Raw genomic sequence first — 18,592 nt, forward strand, 5'->3', positions numbered from 1 at the left:
CAGTCTCAAACATAGGAAGATGGGTGCCTGGCTGGGGCAACTGAGATAACTGCCTAGCTAGCTGTCAGGTGGAGGAACAGAAGACCTTCAGCTGCCTTAAGAGAACAAAGGCTCTTTACTAGCCACTTTCCTAATGATCTAGGGAACAGGTTTGGGGAAGTCTTAAAATTAGGGCTCTACAGTTCCATGTTCTGATGCTTGCCATTTGACTTGGCAGTTCCTATGGCTTGGACATGAGACTTTCTTCAACTAATAGCCTATGAGTAGATTTAAGTCTCTAAATGTACACATGGGCTCAAGCTTATCCTCTGGTTTTCTTTTGTTCTGATGGAATATGCTTCTGCTAGTCGCTGCTTTTAGAGTTTTGAAGTTTGAGGGACACAGGAGACAACCACAGTCTGAAGCCAAACCAGTCTAGGGCACCTCAACTGTGTTACCCTAAAGATGTTATTGCACTGAGTTGAGTCCTCTTTTAGGTTTCAGGGGGCCAATGCAGAAAGACCAGGTGAATGTCAAGCATGCAATAACTTTGCAGTATGAGTAATTTGAATCTTAAGGAACCTAGATCTCTTATAAAGAGCAATAAGCCTGTGTAAACTTCTCCCAGTAGGAGAATTAGCTTTATTAGAACTAGCAAGTAAGTAGCTCTTTCCAACCAGTGTCCCAGATTCCACAAGCTCTCTCCTTTATCTCCGTGGCAGTCAGATTTCTCACCACACTCCCTGTTCAAATCTGGTCCCTTCTTTTCAGGATCCTTCTTTTTACAGGACTTCTGCACATGACTTGGAATGTTTTCTCCCACTTTTACTCAATTCCTGCCCAAGCTGCTTTTCAGATAAAGCTACTTCAGAGAAGCCTGAGTAGATCTTATGTCTTTGTTTGGACTCCCATCTGCCTGGAGCCTCCCAGCCCGGAAAGGGTAGCGGTGGAGCCACAGAGTAGGACTCTGGTGATGGCTTTAAATTCTGAGATCTCAGGGCTTTCTAGCTCTCTAACTGTACTGAAATGCTGACGATAACCTCTCAAAAGTCCTAAAAGCTTTCTTGCTCTTTCTGAGGGTAAAAGACTGCTGGCTAAGGTGATTAACACCTGTAGCCTAACAGCAGAGGATTAAGCAAAGCAGCCTTTGTTCTAGCTCAGCAGGAACTGGGCCGCTTTAACTTTCAACCTGTCATTTTTGGAAGCTGCAGGTAGAAAAAGGGACATTTAGAGAAGTGATTACACAGTTTATTACTAAGTGCTAAAAAGATTCCTATGAAAGCTATCTCAGGGGGGAAGTGGAGGGGAAAGATCCTAAGTGGGGAAAAGGAAAAAAATCTAGTAAGGGAAAAATTCTTCTAAGAAAAAAATTTCTTCTAGGTGAGGGGGAAAGGAAAAACCCTTCCTGCTCTATCTTCCTCTTTGTCCTCAGTACTTACACATCTTTCAGAACACATGATCACATGTTACAGAGTTCATCACAAGTTCACACAAAAAGTCAAATCATAAATTGAAATAGAAGTTTACAACAGAGAATGTTTACATGCATATCCATTAGGAGTAATTGCCTGGCTAAACATCCATCACCTGTCTCAGCTCCACAGGCTCACTGAAGGTTTAAAACCATAACCAAGTTATTAGTGAAGCTTTGTATAGATAAAGCCAGTCAATATTTTATCTTCTGTTCTAGCACCTATAATAAATTGTTATTTCCCTTTTTATAACCTTCGGTTAATTGTTTTACAACCTCTTGGAATGTGCTTTTATTAGGAGAAAGTCTGGTTACTATCTAAGAGCAATTAACTGGTGACACATGGGAGCCTGGCAAAGTTCTCATTGCAGTTTTGACTATGAGAAAAGACCTAATAGCAGTCACACTATAAAAAAACTTAATAATCACAGATATAATTTTAGGAATTCTTATAGGATCATCATTAAGACTTAAGAAGTCATTTATTTGTCTATATAGCATTACTATAAGACAGTACGTCTTCATCGATCTGCAGAGATCTGCTCCAAAGGGGTGTGCTATTACTTAGGGATTGTTATATATGTTTAATAAAAGCAGAAAAAGCATATTAATAGCAGGAATCTTTCCTAAAATGAATCCCTTGCAGCCTTGCTGAATAAGGGTGAACCTGTCACAGATTATATAATAATCTGAAGCAGACCATTTCAGGACGATTACCTGCTAGTTATTTGCTTGTCTCATTATGGCTCCTGACACCCAACTACCTATCTGAGAACTTGTATTTCCTTGCTCATATCATATTTGCAATTTTATTCTGTGTGTATTTACTTAATTAACAGGTATCCCCACATATAAGTAAATGCATTGAGAGTAAGGCATTACCTTGCGTCTGATGAGACCCTCAATAAGCACCTGTAAAACAGGTGCTCTTTGTTATTCTTAAGGAATTTGAAAATGTCTGACACACCATAAAGTTTCAAAGAGTAAAATGTTAAATTAATTAAAAGCATGCAAGAGGGCCAGGCATATTAGTACATGTCTATAATCTCTGCACTTTGAAGGCCGAGAAAAGAGATCAGGAGTTCAAGGCCAAGCTAAACTGCATAAAACAAACCGCACACACACACACACACACACACACACAAACACACACACAACTAAACAGGCAATAAAATGTAAGACAGAAGATAATCTCATTTAGATCTCTTGAGTTATGCTAATACTATCTGCCTCCATACTTACATCCCACACCTGTGAGGATCTGTGGGACAGCACAAAAGGATGCACTGTGGGGCTGGCATTGAGGATAACAGGATCTCCGACCAGAGAAGTGTGAGGTGAGAGAGACATGGTGACCGTGGCAGCCCGTGTATGATAAGAGGCATTTTCCAGGAGGGGGCCCGCATTCTCCACAACAAAATTTGGAGCAGCTTGAACACCTTAGTGGAAACACAAAACTAGATTTTACATTTCTACAAGGCTTCCCAACCCCTTTCCTGTGTGAAGCCCCAGAGGAAAAGCACACTATCCACTTAGTACCTTTTCTCTTGGAATTCTGAATAGTAAAATTGAGGGTCTGAGACCTTTTGTTACAGGTGAGCTTGCAAAAACTACTGTTAATTCTGTTTTGCACTGAAGAAAGTTAAAAGTATAGGGTTGGCTTTATGTGACATAGCCGTGCAATGGCAGAGCTAAAATTTTAACCCCAAATTTGCCAGATTCATATCCATTGTTCTTAAATGGTTGAAACTATTTTATGAATCAGAGTAAAAATGTTGGAATATCAAAAGTTCTCAGAATTTCAAATTTGGGAGATGCACCTATCTACAAAGTGATAGCTGTGGCTCTGAAGGTGATGGAGGGGAACTGATCAAGGGGATACTTTTGAATCTCACACTTTGACTCAGGTCCCTGTCTTCCCTTTTACTAGCCGTACAAACACTAGGCAAGCTACCCATGCTTTCTAGAGCTGGAAAGCAACTGCTGTCATTCCATAAGAAATGTCTTTGTCTGGACCTCATGGGCATCTGATCACCATTACTTAAGAGAGAAGCTATGTAGATCATTGGCCATCATTCTCAATATATAGTTCCTGGTCATAGTCATAGCAGTTGTAGATTTCATCTTACAATTCACTATATATTTTGTTAGACACTGTGTGAAAGGCTGCTAGAAATGCCTTTCCAAGTGACATTGTTTTCTATGAATATCATCTACCCTGCAGTATTGAGAAATTAACACTCAAAATCACAATGTGTTCAGAGCAAAGTCATTAAGCACCTCACTGAACTGGCCTTCTTTACTCCCCCTTTTACTTCTTTCCTTGTTTTCCTTCCTTAATTTCAACTGACTCTTGTCTTTAGCTAAGGCAGAATCTGGCTAGAATCTCAGAACTTCTTAGAGATTGACAAGATTATGTTGGCACCCTGAAAACAAAACCCTTTGCCCTTCCCTCTTAACATTACCATTTCAGGTCCACCCCCTGAGGACCTCATGGAGCCACACTCCACAGCTGTCACTACCCACCTGCCCACCCAGGTGGGCTCTTGCCACCAGCAGAGAACTGTTGACCTGTGTACCACATACAGCTAACTCCACCAAGCATTCAGTACCGGCCCCTACCACCTGAAGACCACTCAGAGCCATGCACCTCATACAAGTGACACAGCCCACCCTGAAATCATTTCAAAAGAAGCCTGGCCACCCAAGGGGCCACATCTCTCCCACAATCCTCCTGACTACGCACCCATCTTCCCTATTTTCCCTATGTGCACTGTCCCCACCCTTTGTATTGAATAAAGCTCACTGCACACAGAGCAGCCAGACTTAGTGAACCACATCAGAGGAATGTGCTTGCTGCCCTTTGAATGCTGATCAGGCAGAGACCGAGGACTCTCAAAAGACTAGGAGGAGAACCTGGAATCTTCAGCACAAGTTCCACATAAGAAAACAAGGCCTCAACCCCTCAAAATGCCTGGACATTGTACGTGTCTATCCGGAAAGGAGAAAGGTGATTTGAGCAAAAGAAACACACAACTAACACACTATTCCAGATGCACAATCCCACCACAGAAACAAAAACATGACAGTATGTCACCCACAGAAGTTACTAATTTCATGGTAATAAATCTGATTGAAAATGACCTGGGGGAATCTTACAAAGAATTATGGAAACTATGAGCAAATAATGCAAAGGACATCCCAGCAAAGGAAAAGAACTAGGCTTATCCCCATGTAGTGTACGAGACCCAAACTATGATGTAGCCATTAGACTCTGCCCAGTTAGCAGGGGATTACCCCTATTAATTCTCTAACACTAGACTGATGACTTCCCAATTTGTGCTCCCCAAATACTTGCTTTTTGAATCTTGCCAGTTATTTCTGCTCCAGTGGCCTCGTTCACTCAGGACAGTACTGCTGGTTCATCACGACTAATGGAGACATCCTGCTCTTGCCTTCTTCTCTGCCTCTGTGCTCCTCTCTCTCTCCTTCTTTCTTTCTCCAACTGTCCCTGCCTGTGACCCCCACATGCATAATGCATAACTCAAAACTCCATCTCTCTATTCTCCCCTGTAATTAATTGTAGCCATTTTATTTAACCAATTTTTTAAACTGGGGAGTAAAGTTTTCACAACAAAGGCTGATGTATGTGGAAATTTGCTCATCTTGGAGCAGCCAGATCTTGGGGTACAGAATTTAGCATTTGAATACATAGCAGCATGTGACCAACCCCCAACAAAGAGCTGAATTAAATAAGGCACTCAACCCAAGATATATAAATTAAATTCAAAAGAGGGATAGAATTGCTGAAGAAAGGCCAAACTGAAATAATGCTGGAAATTAAAAACTCAGTCAGTCAAATTAAAAACTAAATGGAAAGCCTCCCCAACAAAATAATTCATATGTCAGAGACAGAAAGAGGGCTACAAGAAAAAGTAGAAGAAGTGAATCACACAGCAAAAATCAATGAGAATTTCTAAATAAACATATGAACCCACATGGAAGAGCATATGAAAAGGCCTAAATTTTGAGTTATGAGGTAGGAGAAAAACACAATAGCAAAGGCATAGAGGATATTCTCAATTCAATCATAGAAGCTTTCCCAAACCTAGAGGGACCTATGATATCAGAAAATAAGTGGGCCTAATAAGCATCAATAAAACATTCTAGTCAGACATTAAAGACTACGTTCTTCTCAGCATCCCATGAAACTTTTTTTCAAAATCAACCAAAAAGCATGTCTCAACAAATAAAGAAAAACTGAGGAACATTCAGTATTCTATATGACCACATTGAACAAAGCTATATCAACAATAGAATAAACAGAAAGTGCACAGACTAAATAACACACTACTGAATGATAATGGAGTCTGGGAAGAAAAAAGAAGGAAATTTTAAAAATTACTAGAATGGAATGAAATATATGAAAAGCTGTGATATGAATCAATGAAACAATGAAAGCATCCTAAAAGAAAGTATACTTAATCATGTGTCTACACAAAAAAATAAACAAATATCAAATTGATTGCCTAATGATGCACCTGAAGGCATTGTTTAAAAAACAAACAAACAAAAATTTTATACTGAGAGAATAAAATTAGCACTGAAATTAATGAAATAGAGGTGAAAATGAAATTTGTTCTTTAAAAATATTAACAAGATTAACAAAACTTTAGTCAAATTTAATCAAAGAAGGAGAAGACCCAAATTAATAAAACTAGAAATAAAAATAAAAAGGGAAACATTATAACAGTCACTGGGAAAAATTCAGAAAATACAAAGGATATACTTTATATAGATTTGAAATCTATACTAATCTTACTAATCTAAAAGAAATGGCTAAGTTTCTAGATGTATATGACCTACTCCTATGAAATCAAGATGAAGTAAATAATTTAAGCAAACCCATATATCCAAGTAGATGGAGCCAACAGTTAAACATTATCCAACTATAGCTAATATACATATAATATATATGTACATACATATTAGTTGTAGTAGATATACATATAATATATATGTACATATTATATATATATAATATATATATATATTATATATATATATATCCAGACCAAATTGATACAATGCAGAATTCTACCAGAATCTCAAAGAAAAAAAAAAAAACTAACATCACTACTTTTCAAGTAACCCATAAAATAAAAACAGAAAAATTACTTCCATATTCTCTTTGTGAAACCAGTGTTATCATAATACTAAAGCCACATAAAGACCCAACCAAAAAATAAAATTAGAACATAGAGACAAAAAAAAATCTCCATAAAATACTTGCAGACCAAATTCAAGGAAGCATCAAGAGAGATGCAGGGTGTCTCAGCAAATGCAGATCAATGCATGTAATTCACCACGTAAATGAGATCAAAGACAGAAATCATATATGATCACCTCATTAGAGGCAAATAAGGCCGCTGTCAAAATCCCAGATTCATAATAAAAGTCCAGGAAACTCTAGGAATACAGAGGACATATCTCAACACGATGAAGGCAACACACAACTAGTCAACATCATGCTAAATGGAAAAAGCATCAAAGCATTTCCTCTAAAAACAGGAATCCTGCAGGAATGTTCACGTTCCCACTCCATTCCATATAGTCATTGAAGTCTGAGCTAGACTTAAGACAGGGAAAGAGATTAAGTGGAAATAAATAGGAAAAGCAGTCAGAGTTCCTTACTTACAGAGGAGTAAGCTTATGAGCTTATAAGTAAACAGATTTACCACTTCAGTTTATTTGGTCCAGGGTTTGTTGCTAAGGTAAAGCAGGTGTGAGGGAACTTAGGAATTCCATCTCCCATCTGTTCTTCACTCCCACTCCAAGTTACTAAGGCTCACTGGAAAATGCATCACTCGGGAAACAGGCATTAGGCAGATGTACACAAACTCCATTTTGGATTTTATTAGTTCAGTGCACAGGGACACAACTTCCATCTGCTGGCACCTCTATCTTGTTGCTCCATGATGTCCTCTGGCATTGAAGTGCTAGAGAATTAATACCCCTGCGCTCCAAAGATACCTTCTCCTGACAAGATCTGACACAAATTCTAGTGGTTCAGAGCTCTCTGCAGCCGTCAAGGATTCATCTTCCTCCTGCCTGTACCTCTTCTGCTTTCAGGTACCTGCTTGAGGAGACATTCACTCCTCCGTCTGCTCAAGCTCCTGTCTGGAAAGCTCCATCCGGATTTTGACCAAGGATTTCCCTCTGTATATTTAATAGCCTGGTTAGAAATGTTTTTTTCTATGATTAAAATATGCATCCCAGAGGTGTGTGTATGCTGACAGTGTGTGGAGCAGGGCTTATTTTGTAACTCTGGAGCTTGTGACAGACAGAATGGCCCCTTTATGTTCCCATAGAACATAATATGCTGTTACAACACAACAAACCTTGAAGTTGTGATTAAGCAGAAGGAAGAAGTTGCCTTATATTACCTGTTCCACACCATCGTAAGGATTCTTAAAGTGGAAGAGGAAAGCAAAAGACACTGAAGAAAATGCAAACATTGAGAAAGATAAATCACTGGTGGCTGTTATAACAGACGGGAAGCTCTAGAGGCCCCTGGAGGCTTTCCTTGCCCTGTCTGGTAGAGCTGGGGAGATACTCAGCGAGACAAGCACTTGCTTCACAAACATGAAGACTTGAGCTCTGTTCTCTAGAATCCACATAAAGCCATGTTAGCTCCTGTATAATCTCGGCATTCCTAAACAGAGGCTGAAACAGAAGAATCCTAGAAACTAGCACTCCAACCTGCCTGGCATATGTGGCAGAAGACAGCAAAGAAACCCTGCCTCCTGTGACAAGGGAGAAACTGGGATCTGACATCAGAGCTTATCCCTGCCCTCCATGTGCACACTGTGGGCAAGCACTCGTACACATAAAAATAAATAAATAAAATAAGTGTTAAATACCACAGGGTAGGCCTTGCTTTATCGGTCTGACCTCATATTTGATGCCCCTGACTCGGTTATTCTGCTCAGTCTGTTCCAACCACGTTTGCCTCCCTATTCCTCATACATACCACGGAAGCCCACAATGCATCCTTCCAGGAAATCACCTTATCTCCTTCATGTCTCTGATAAAGAGTCACTGAACTTGAGATGGCCTCGGCACAAAAGCGATCTTCCCACACTGTGGGCACTTTTACAATTTTACGTAGTGTTTGTTTTTGGCTCTACTTCCACCGAACACACAAACTTCAAAAATAAGAGACAATTACTTGTTTGTTCCCTGCTGTATGCCCAGTTCCAAGAACAGTGTCTGACCCATAGTAGGTACCCAGTTAATACTTATGTGAATGAGTAGCAGAGTAAATAAACAGATTCTTTCTTGCTAGTTATGTAGATTTTATGTGACACCGAATGCATTTGAAAGCTTGTAAGTGTGTGCCGTTTAATTAGGTTAGATTTTACGGTCCAATTCTACAGATTGGGCCATGTAGCTAGGTGCTTATTTCTGTACCTAATAATGCTTCACTGCCCATTGCACTGAAAAATTAATTGATTTAACTTTTTAAAAGTATATTTTGTGTCAAAAACAAAGAACTTGGTTTCATAGTAAAACTGCTGTGAAAAGCAACTTTGTTCCTTGTCAGACAGGATTGTAAGAAACTGAAAGTGGACTCCAATGTGACAGGGTGGCTACTCTCAACTCCCCTAGGGATGTGGGTCCTACTGTTATGCGAATTTAGAAACACACATCTTTAAAATATGAAAATTGATGTGGAGAACAGTTTATAAAACATACATGTAGATGCGTGCATGCGTCTGTACACCACATGAGCACTTGGCTCAGCCGCAGTACATGCGTCTGTACACCACATCAGCACTTGGCTCAGCCGCAGTACCCCATACATTCTTTAAGAAAGTTCTGTGAGGGTACAGAAGAGTGGCAAAAGTTTATTGTCCTGGCCAAGAGGCTGAGGCCAGGGACTTCGGGTTAGAAGGCAGTCTAAACTATAGAATGAGACCCCATCACAAACATCCAAACAGACGGGCACACATTTCATCCTTTCTGTGTGCTACAGGAAGCGGGGGGGGGGGGGGGGCAGGTAGATTTCAGGGAGTTCTAGGCCACCCTGGCTTACATATTAAAGTCTAGACACAGGGCCACAAAGTGAGACTTTGTTGTTGTTGTTGTTGTTGTTGTTGTTGTTGTTGTTGTTTAAGAACTTGTAACTACATTGCTGAGTCTTTTTTTAAAGATGATAAAGATGATTTTACTGATCAAAAGTACTTAAAATATCATTTCAACATGATAAATAAAGTATTAGTAAGACATGCTACACTCTTTTTCATCTGTTACTTTAATCAATAAGAAAATATATGAGATAGAAAACAACTTAAATCACCTATATATTCTTCTCCATTTCTCCAACTCTACCATTTCTACCTGTAATCTCCAAAATAATGCTTGCTACATTCTGAGCATATAAGTTATTTTGCCTTCTGATAATATTTCCCCTAGTTCTTGATATTATAAATAGACCACATATATCTTTTCATTGTGCAGTTCCATAGGTAAACCTTCCACGGGTAGAAGTTTGCCTCCTGAGGTTCCAGATTTTAGATACTAGTAGAAATGGCCAATTGCCTCGCTGAGAACTTGCTCTGATGCCCATCTATAAACTGCATCTGTGAAAATATCTTGATAAGAAGGTAGATTATCCAATGAGGTACAACCAGGGAGCCCTTGAGTTCAAAAGACTATCCCCATCAAATGTTCTAGAGCAAGTGAAGGGGAACCCAAAGGAAGACACTCCGACTATTGCTTCCGTAGTTAAGTAACAATGTTGCAAACACTAACCTGAGGCAGCTAGCAGTACAAAGAAGCACTGCGAAGGAAGCATGGTTGATTCCAGGGCTCTGGCTGCTGCAGAAACACCGTTCCAGTCGGCTAACTTCTAAAATGACCACAGTCCTTCTGCAGAGTCACCATATTGAGGCCTGTTTCTAGGCAGCAAGTACACACTTACCTAATCTGTAAAGTGACACCTTTGCCCTGTAAGGCTAAAGCTCCAGCAACTGGATTTACTTAAGCCAGGTGAAAGAAAATCTCTGATACAGGAGTCAGAGGACGGTGGGGGGATAGGTTGGAAGGGGATGTTTGGGGTGGGTGGTGGAGAATTGAAGTCGGTATTGCGGTGGGGGTGAAGAGTAGAGGCAAGGTGTTTGAAGTGGAGAGTGGGGGTGGCCATCATTAATGGGAGCTTTTCAGGAAATGTGCTCCCTGGACTCATTTCGTTAAGATTCAAAAGGATTTCACTCACTAGTGACCCCACCCCTCATTGTCCTCTTCTGCTTGATGTATTCATTACACCCCAGTTTAAAACCAAAAGCCAGTTTACCAGATTTACAGAAGGATTTCAAGTTGCTAAGCACAGCAGATTAGAGAGGAAGTGCAAAACCAGGCTGAGTGCGACCCAGAGCCACTCCATGTTATGACATTCAAGCTGAAACCTGGCCTGCTCCAAGACTACAATGGCAAAGATCTGACTGCTCGGAGAGTTCACACAAAAATATCTGGAAAAGGCAGCAGAGAGCTGACCTCGGAGCCAACTCTGGGCTGTGCATCAGATTTCTATACTCTTCTCACAAATGTGCGGTTCAGTAACATTTAATTGGCCCAATACTTTACAGTTTGTCAGAATTGTCACCCCTCCCTATTACACCCCATTGCTTCTCACAAACCCATTCGAGGTTCCTGCAGAAATTCATGTTTGCAATCTCTAATTTAGAGAATTCAATCGATTGCTGTCTCTATAGGAGTCAACTGTTACTATGGTTACTGAAATAAGATTATGCAATCGCATGTGTGTTCAACAGAAAGATATCGTTGAGAGCAAGGAATGCTGTGTTTGAAACAGACTTTGACCTGTTGTAGATGACTCATTGGTTTTCAGAGGGACATCTACAAATGGCCAGGAAGTGCTCACATCGAGATGGATTCCTGCCATGTGCTGTGAGGGCTGTTGAAAAGAAAACGAGGTTTATGAGAAAGTGTGGTTTGTATCTTTAGCTCTATTGAATATTCCTTAGTGAAACAACTTTACTCTTTGTTTTTCGTTGAGAGCCTTACTCATTAATAGCTGGCCATCATTATAGCCTCAAACATCTGTGTTCTTATACTTAGACTATTGTAACACCCTAGCACTCTAGCCAAACCCCTCTCTCTGTCTGTCTGTCTGTCTGTCTGTCTGTCTGTCTGTCTGTCTCTCTCTCTCTCTCTCTCTCTCTCTCTCTCTCTGTTCTCTGACTCTCTACACCGCCTGGAGAACTCCTCATCACTCTCCGGTGCCTGAACTAGTTCCCTAGTTCCCTCCCTGATGCCTTTCCCACAGGTCCTGTCTTCCCTCTCCAGCGTATCTTCTGAGCAGTGATTTTTATTTTTAAGACATAAGAACACTCTTTTCCCTTGCCCCTACGTTCCCATCCCTGACACACTGGTCTTTGCCACCACATGTGCCTAGATCACATCTGCCACCACGTGTGCCTAGATCACATCCACCTCCCAATTCTTACTTACATGGTTATTTGTTCTTTAAATTCCTCTTCCGATTCTTAGCATGTTTTTTCACATTTTACATGACATCATCTCAGATGTCACCACTCTAAGAGGTCTTCCTTGGACCCTCGATTACTTAGCATCCTTCTTTAGTTCCTAAAATAACTTATTTGTAAAAGCGCCTGGAATGTGAGTTCCTACTCAAGAATTGTACATCTTGGCAGGAATTCTAAGTAATTTCTGTCCAGACTAGATACCATTGCTTAGAGAAAAAAAAAAATACTAGGACCACTTCCTTATAAGCCCTGCTAATTTCCCTTCTCCTCACTCTGAAGACAAAGCGAGGACCACTGAGTTGGTTTCCAGTGCTAAGCTGGTTTGGCCCAGACGACTTTAGCTTACCATGTACATACCCCTGTCTCTCAGCTCACGTGCCTGAACCATGAAGTTCTTCACAGGGCTATTTCCCTGCTCAGCTTTCAGACCCTGTGACCCCAGTGCTCCCCACCAGCATTGCCCCTCACCCTGTCTCTTTACCTTATCACCACCTTGCATTTTCTTCATAGCATTGCCTACATTTAATTAGCTGAAATTATTCTTTTCATTGTGTCTCTGTCGGTTGTCCAGTAGCACTTTAAGATAGTTCGGGGATGGCAGTGGGAGGTGCCATTGATTATTCATATTTTAAACACAAAAAATTTGAGGCTTAGAGGTTTTCTCCCCTTTCCTAAGGTCCCAGAACCTGTTAGGTATAAAACTAGGTTTTAAACCTAGCCTGACTTCAGAGCTGCTATCTCGTGTGCCCTTCTTTTTCCCTTGACTTTTTTTTTTTTTTTTTTTTTTTTTTTTTTTTTTTTTTTTTGTTTTGTTTGGTTTGGTTTGGTAGCTAGATTATATGCTTTAGGATTATCCCGTGACCTACTGGAAGTCACTGTCACAAAGGTTATGGCCTATTTCACACANGAGCTGCTATCTCGTGTGCCCTTCTTTTTCCCTTTTTTTTTTTTTTTTTTTTTTTTTTTTTTTTTTTTTGTTATTTTGGTTTGGTTTGGTTTGGTTTGGTAGCTAGATTATATGCTTTAGGATTATCCCGTGACCTACTGGAAGTCACTGTCACAAAGGTTATGGCCTATTTCACACAGGCACACTTGCACCCATAGCATTCCCATTTGAGAGATGAGAAAATCGGCAAATCACGTGACTGTCACGGGACTCAGGCCGCAGCCTAAAGCTGGAGCAGGAGCTCAGATGTACCGTCCTGAACACACCATCGTAGCACCTCAGTGTTACATTTTACTCCTGCTTTTTCTCTAAGTGTTGAATTTTGAACCCAGAGTCTTGGGGGTCGTAAGTCCTCTTGTTCCATCTAAAGTTCTTCTCCCAGATATTCAACTGTACAAAAATCTCACGTACCAAAATCATCAGCAACAACTGAGAATGTTAAACATGTGTGTTTATTTCATCCCATCTCAAATGTATTGAGTTGTAAGCCCCGTTTATATAAGACGTTCAACTAAATGCTATGCACATCAGTGATATGGATGACTGATGGGTACACACACAGGAAGCAGAGTAAATTATACACCTTTCTTCAGTTTTCCTGCAGAGGCTTCCTTTATAAACACCCAATCCTACTGACTGAGCTACTCAGAGGGGCCCATGAAGCCTGAGACAAAACTATAGCCTAGTGTCTGCTGCCACCTTGTGGTCATGTTCTCACCTAGGCAGGATTTGCTCTTACAGGTTAAATAAATGCAGAAATAATGTGCAATCCAGATGCTGAACTTTTTTAGCTTCGTGCTTTAAAAGACTTCAACAGAAACTCAAGATGTAATAAAATAGCCCTTTCTGTGACTACTGAGACAGCCAAACCGCAGCTGGCCTCTTGGTTCGTGCCTCACGGGACAACATTCGACTTCCTGAGGGGTGGCGTGGAAAGGCTCAGACCCTAAGGCACGGTCCTCCTTATAGAACTCACATACGAATATCTAAATGTGATTAACAATTATGCTGTGTGACTTCTTTATCCCGAATGTGCCTTCTCTATGTAGTATTTCACACGTTACCAGGGAATTTCCCACGCTTCTGTCACATGCATCATTGGAGGACTATGAAGTAAAAACACGGTCAGTCTCACAAATGATTGTGCTAACACCTGGGAAAGAATGATGGGGGAGATTCCAAATGTGTCCTGTGTGCTTTGCTCCAAGCAACCAAAATTTAGGCTGTGATCTCAGTCACTGGATGATTTTTAGAAGTTCTTTTCGCTCAAGCGCTAAAGAAACCCAAAACGCAGCTGGAAGTGAGAGCGATGGAGCACCCTCAGGTTTGCCACCCTGAACTCCTAAAGCTTGCCTGTGGGAAGACTGGCCAGTACCAAAGAATCCAGCAGCCCCGTAGGAAAACTGGCTCGTTCAAAGGGAAGTTGATAGGGAGGTAGGTAACAAAGACTTCTTTTTCCATGGTACCTTTGGGTTTTTGTTTTTTTGTTTTTTGTTTTTTTGTTTTTTGTCTTTTGGTTTTTTGTTTTGTTTTGTTTTTTTCATTAAACAAGATCCATTGTGAAAAGGTAGTCTCTCCTAAACATTATACTTTAAACGTATAGACTAGGTGTTTCAGGGAGGACAGAGTTCTACATCAGATCAGGATGTGGAATGCTGGGGAAGTCATCTTTTGCAGTTATTAAAGCCTCAATTTTAACAGGCAGAAGGCTTACCTTTCCATTTGAGTTTTAATGTGTCATGTGAGATTAATGTCAGTATTAAGAAGATAATTTTTCAATATCAGTATTCTTGTCTTCTCACATTCCACACCAATGAATACACAATTTTAAAAATGTATCAATGCTTTCTGTTCCCTGCTAAAGAAATGCTTGCTGCTGAAATGTATACTAACCCTATCTCACCGCTGAACCCTCTTCAAGGAAACATCAAAATAGCCTTAGACCTGGTATTTCTTGTCAAAGGCAAAACTGTAAAGACAGTCATACGCTACTAAGAGCATGCCACATTTTAATTTTGTGTTATATAAGTCAGTGGTAGGTAAAGGAGAGAAGACACAACATGGGCGCTTGCTTGTTTCTGAGGTTGGTTCTCTCTGTAATAGCTCAGGCTGGCTTTGTGCTCTGTTCTCCTGTGTTAGTCTCTTTGACTGATGAAATTACAGATTTGTGCCACCGCTGCCTGCTTAAAGCAAAGTATTCTTTTTTTTAACTTGATCAGTTACATGGAAGGTATCCAGGATCCATGACCTCTTTGAAATGTATTTCTATTGTGTGTCAGAGTGGCCATGCACATATTTATGGCAATATAAGTTATTAAAACACTGAAGTTACTAAGGTTCTTGGAGGGTCCACAGAAGATTGATACTGACAAGTTACTTTGGGGCAAGTAAGGAAATGGAGTATCTTCTTCAGGGCACCACTTTATTGCTACCTACAAGAAACGTATTGCAACATAGCCATGCAAAAATCTTAGGACTCAGTGTGAGTAGTGAATCCAGAAAGTGCTTCTGTACATCTATGACTGTACCAGGTAGTTTTCTGTCAACTTGACACAGGATGGAGTTATCACAGAGAAAGGCGCTTCAGTTGGGGAAATGCCTCCATGAGATCCAGATGTAAGGCATTTTCTCAATTAGTGGTCAAGGGGGAAGGGCCCATTGTAGGTGGTGCCATCTCTGGGCTGGTAGTCTTTGGTTCTATAAGAGAGCAGGCTGAGCAAGCCAGGGGAGGCAAGCCAGTAAAGAACATCCCTCCATGGCTTCTGCATCAGCTCCTGCTTCCTGACCTGCTTGAGTTCCAGTCCCAACTTCCTTTGGTGACGAACAGCAATGTGGAAAGTGTAAGCTAAATAAGCCCTTTCCTCCCCAACTTGCTTCTTGGTCATGATGTTTGTGCAGGAATAGAAACCCTGACTAAGACAATGGCCTTGCTCCTAGATGGGAGGAGTTGAGCCAATGAGGCTGCCATTCTTTCACCTCTAGAACATGTGTCCTCGTTTGACGGAGCAGTGTTTTCCTGGAAGATAACATGTTTATATTGGTACCTGGGATTCATTAGGTAGTATATGAAGTTCATCTTAGTGGTCATTAATTTATTTTAATCCAAATCAGAAACATGTATATCATAGAAATATATATGCATGCAATGTAGCAAACAACAAGCTGGGATTTTACAAAGTAATCATATCATTTTATAGTTGGGATTTTATACTTGGGAAATGATTTATGTTCACACAAAAGCTTATGCCATATTGTTTTGTTCATAATAGCCCCCAAATGGAAACAACTCCAAACTCCGTCGATGAGTGGGTGAGTGAATACGGTGTGATATACCCATATTGTGGCATCCCACTCAGCAAGGAGAAGAAAGGAAACAGTGGCTTCAGAGAACTATATTAGCAAAACTCACACATCCCAGGGCAGAGGGTGGGGCTTACTCGTACAACGTCTTCTAGCATTCCAAGGCCTGGATTCCATCCCCAGCCACAAAAACAAAACAAAATAAAACAAAACAGAAACAGAAACGAAACAAAACAAAACAAAACAAAACAAACAAACTAATGCTAGAAGCTTGAAATGCTATACACTGCATGTATTCATTTAGATGCTATAAGTAGACAGCTTTAGAACGGGTCAATAGTTTTGTTCATGTGAGATTATGGAGTGTGCTGCTGTGTGCACATATGTGTGCTAGTACAGAAGCCAGAGGAGGGCATCAGTTGTCTTCCTTTATGGCGCTCTGCCTTATGCACCAAGGACAGGGTCCCTCGTATCCTGGAACTGGCAGTTTATCTACTAGGCTGAATGCTCAGCCAGCCCTGATGGCCTTTCTGTGTCCACGCCCCCATCAATCACTTCATGTATGTTCTAGGGATCTGGACTTAGGTCCTCATGCCTTCCTAGCAAGCGTTTTACTGAGTGACCCATGTCTCTGGCCATTTTTTAAAATATCTTTAATGCATGTTGTTTGTTTGTTTGTTTGTTTAGATGGCATAGAGCTGTGTCCACCAACTTAGCCAAGCAAAATGTGTTGGTCCTCAAAGACGAACCATTGAATGAAAGCAACTTGGGGTTTCATGAAAGCCGAAGCAACCCAAAGAGAAACCTGGTGAAGAAGGTGAAGAGTGCTATTGGGAAGATGCTGTCTTGCAAGTGTGGAAGCCAGTCAGCCAATGCTGGCAGGGAGAGCTTTGTGGAGAGGAAGGAAGCCGCCCCCTCCCAAGCACCGGGCCTGCTGCCTAGACTCGTGAAGGAGCTTCCGTCTCCCAGGTTATTCACCAATCCAAGGATGAAGAAGCTCTCACAGAACGGTAACCAACAGCAATTTAATATTAAGTGGTCAAGAGAAACGGTAAAATGAGGGTGGCCTGTGGTTAGGATGTTGAATGTCCCCAAAGACCCATGTGTTGCATTGTCCCTTAAGAGCGGGGGCTGACGGGATTTCCACAGTCACTGGAAGCATGCCCTAGCTTGGCATTATGGATCAACCCTCCCACCCCTGTTAACTCCCCTCCTCAACTTCTTGATCGTAGAGTGACCTTTGCTCCACTACACAGTACCCACCACTGCTGTTTGTCACACCTAACAGAGGCCAAAAGGTACTGGACCTGTTGGATCATGGGCTGGAAAATCTAAGACCCCAACCAAAGGAAACATTTCCCTTTATAAGTTAATTATCTCAGGTATTTTGTTAGAGTGACAAAAGCTGACCTTCTCCTCTATGCATAACAACTCTCAAGAAGCTTGTCTAAAAATGCAACATCTCTGGCTCCACCTAGGTCTGCTGGGTAAGAATCCATGTTCTACTCCTGGGCTTCCTTCAGCTCAGTTGGCTCATGTCTGTACACAATGTGACATGTGTATACAGTTTGAGAGGTAGATTACATTGTCTTTAAGGTTTCTCTGGTGATCCCAGAACCCACTCTGTAGACCAGGCTGGTCTCGAACTCACAGAGATCTGAGTGTGCCACCGCCTCTCAACTTCTATGCTCAGTTTTAACTTAAATGCATGTGCACACATATGCATAAGCGGGGACATGCATATACATAGATATTAGAAAATGAAGCTATAGTAAGATCCTTGGTTTTCTTCTAGAGGAGGTGTATCTATCCCTCCTTCCAAACAGTTCACTCCAGCAGCAGAGGATATAGGAAGAATTGGAGGAATGAAATTTATAACTAGCAAGACATAAAAGAGGCTCATTTTTTGTTTATAAATTTTTTAATTGTATGTGTGTGAGTGTTTTGTTTTGTCTGCATGTATGCTGATGTTCCACATGCTTGCTTCGTGCTCTGCAGAAGCAGAAGAGGTATCAGATGCCCTGGCATTCGAGCCACCACTTGCATGTTGGGAATTGAATCCATGTCCTCTGAAAGAAACCTGGCACTCTTTACCACAAGGCATCTCTCTAACCTATCATCTACATAAGTTTTTACATTGATTTATTTGTGTTTATTCTTTGACAGCTCCATGAATGTATATAATGGCTTTGGGTGATTTTTTTTACCCCCATATCCTCTTTCATCATCATCCCTCTCTTACTGAAACCCCTTCTCCACTTCCCACAAGCTCCTCTCCACTCCTCTCTCTCTGTCTCTCTCTGTCTCTCTCTGTCTCTGTCTCTC

At 41.0% G+C, this 18,592-nt stretch overlaps 2 protein-coding genes across 2 annotated transcripts in view; one reads left to right on the forward strand and one right to left on the reverse strand.

Moving 5' to 3' along the window:
* LOC110325179 (cadherin-related family member 3-like) overlaps positions 1-10,310 on the reverse strand; it is an 83,849-nt gene extending 73,539 nt beyond the window's left edge. Inside the window, exons 1-2 of the mRNA XM_021202923.1 lie at positions 10,268-10,310; positions 2,693-2,889 (exon numbers count right to left, since the gene is read on the reverse strand). Of these exons, the coding sequence (XP_021058582.1) occupies positions 2,693-2,889; positions 10,268-10,310 (240 nt within the window). The remainder of the gene's footprint in view (positions 1-2,692; positions 2,890-10,267) is intronic.
* Positions 10,311-14,276: 3,966 nt separating this feature from the next.
* Positions 14,277-18,592, forward strand: part of C8H3orf49 (chromosome 8 C3orf49 homolog) — a 20,338-nt gene continuing 16,022 nt past the window's right edge. Inside the window, exons 1-2 of the mRNA XM_029541684.1 lie at positions 14,277-14,401; positions 16,955-17,277. Coding sequence (XP_029397544.1) covers positions 14,277-14,401; positions 16,955-17,277 — 448 coding nt within the window. The remainder of the gene's footprint in view (positions 14,402-16,954; positions 17,278-18,592) is intronic.

This window comes from Mus pahari, chromosome 8, assembly GCF_900095145.1.
Source record: "Mus pahari chromosome 8, PAHARI_EIJ_v1.1, whole genome shotgun sequence".
Lineage (NCBI taxonomy): Eukaryota > Metazoa > Chordata > Mammalia > Rodentia > Muridae > Mus > Mus pahari.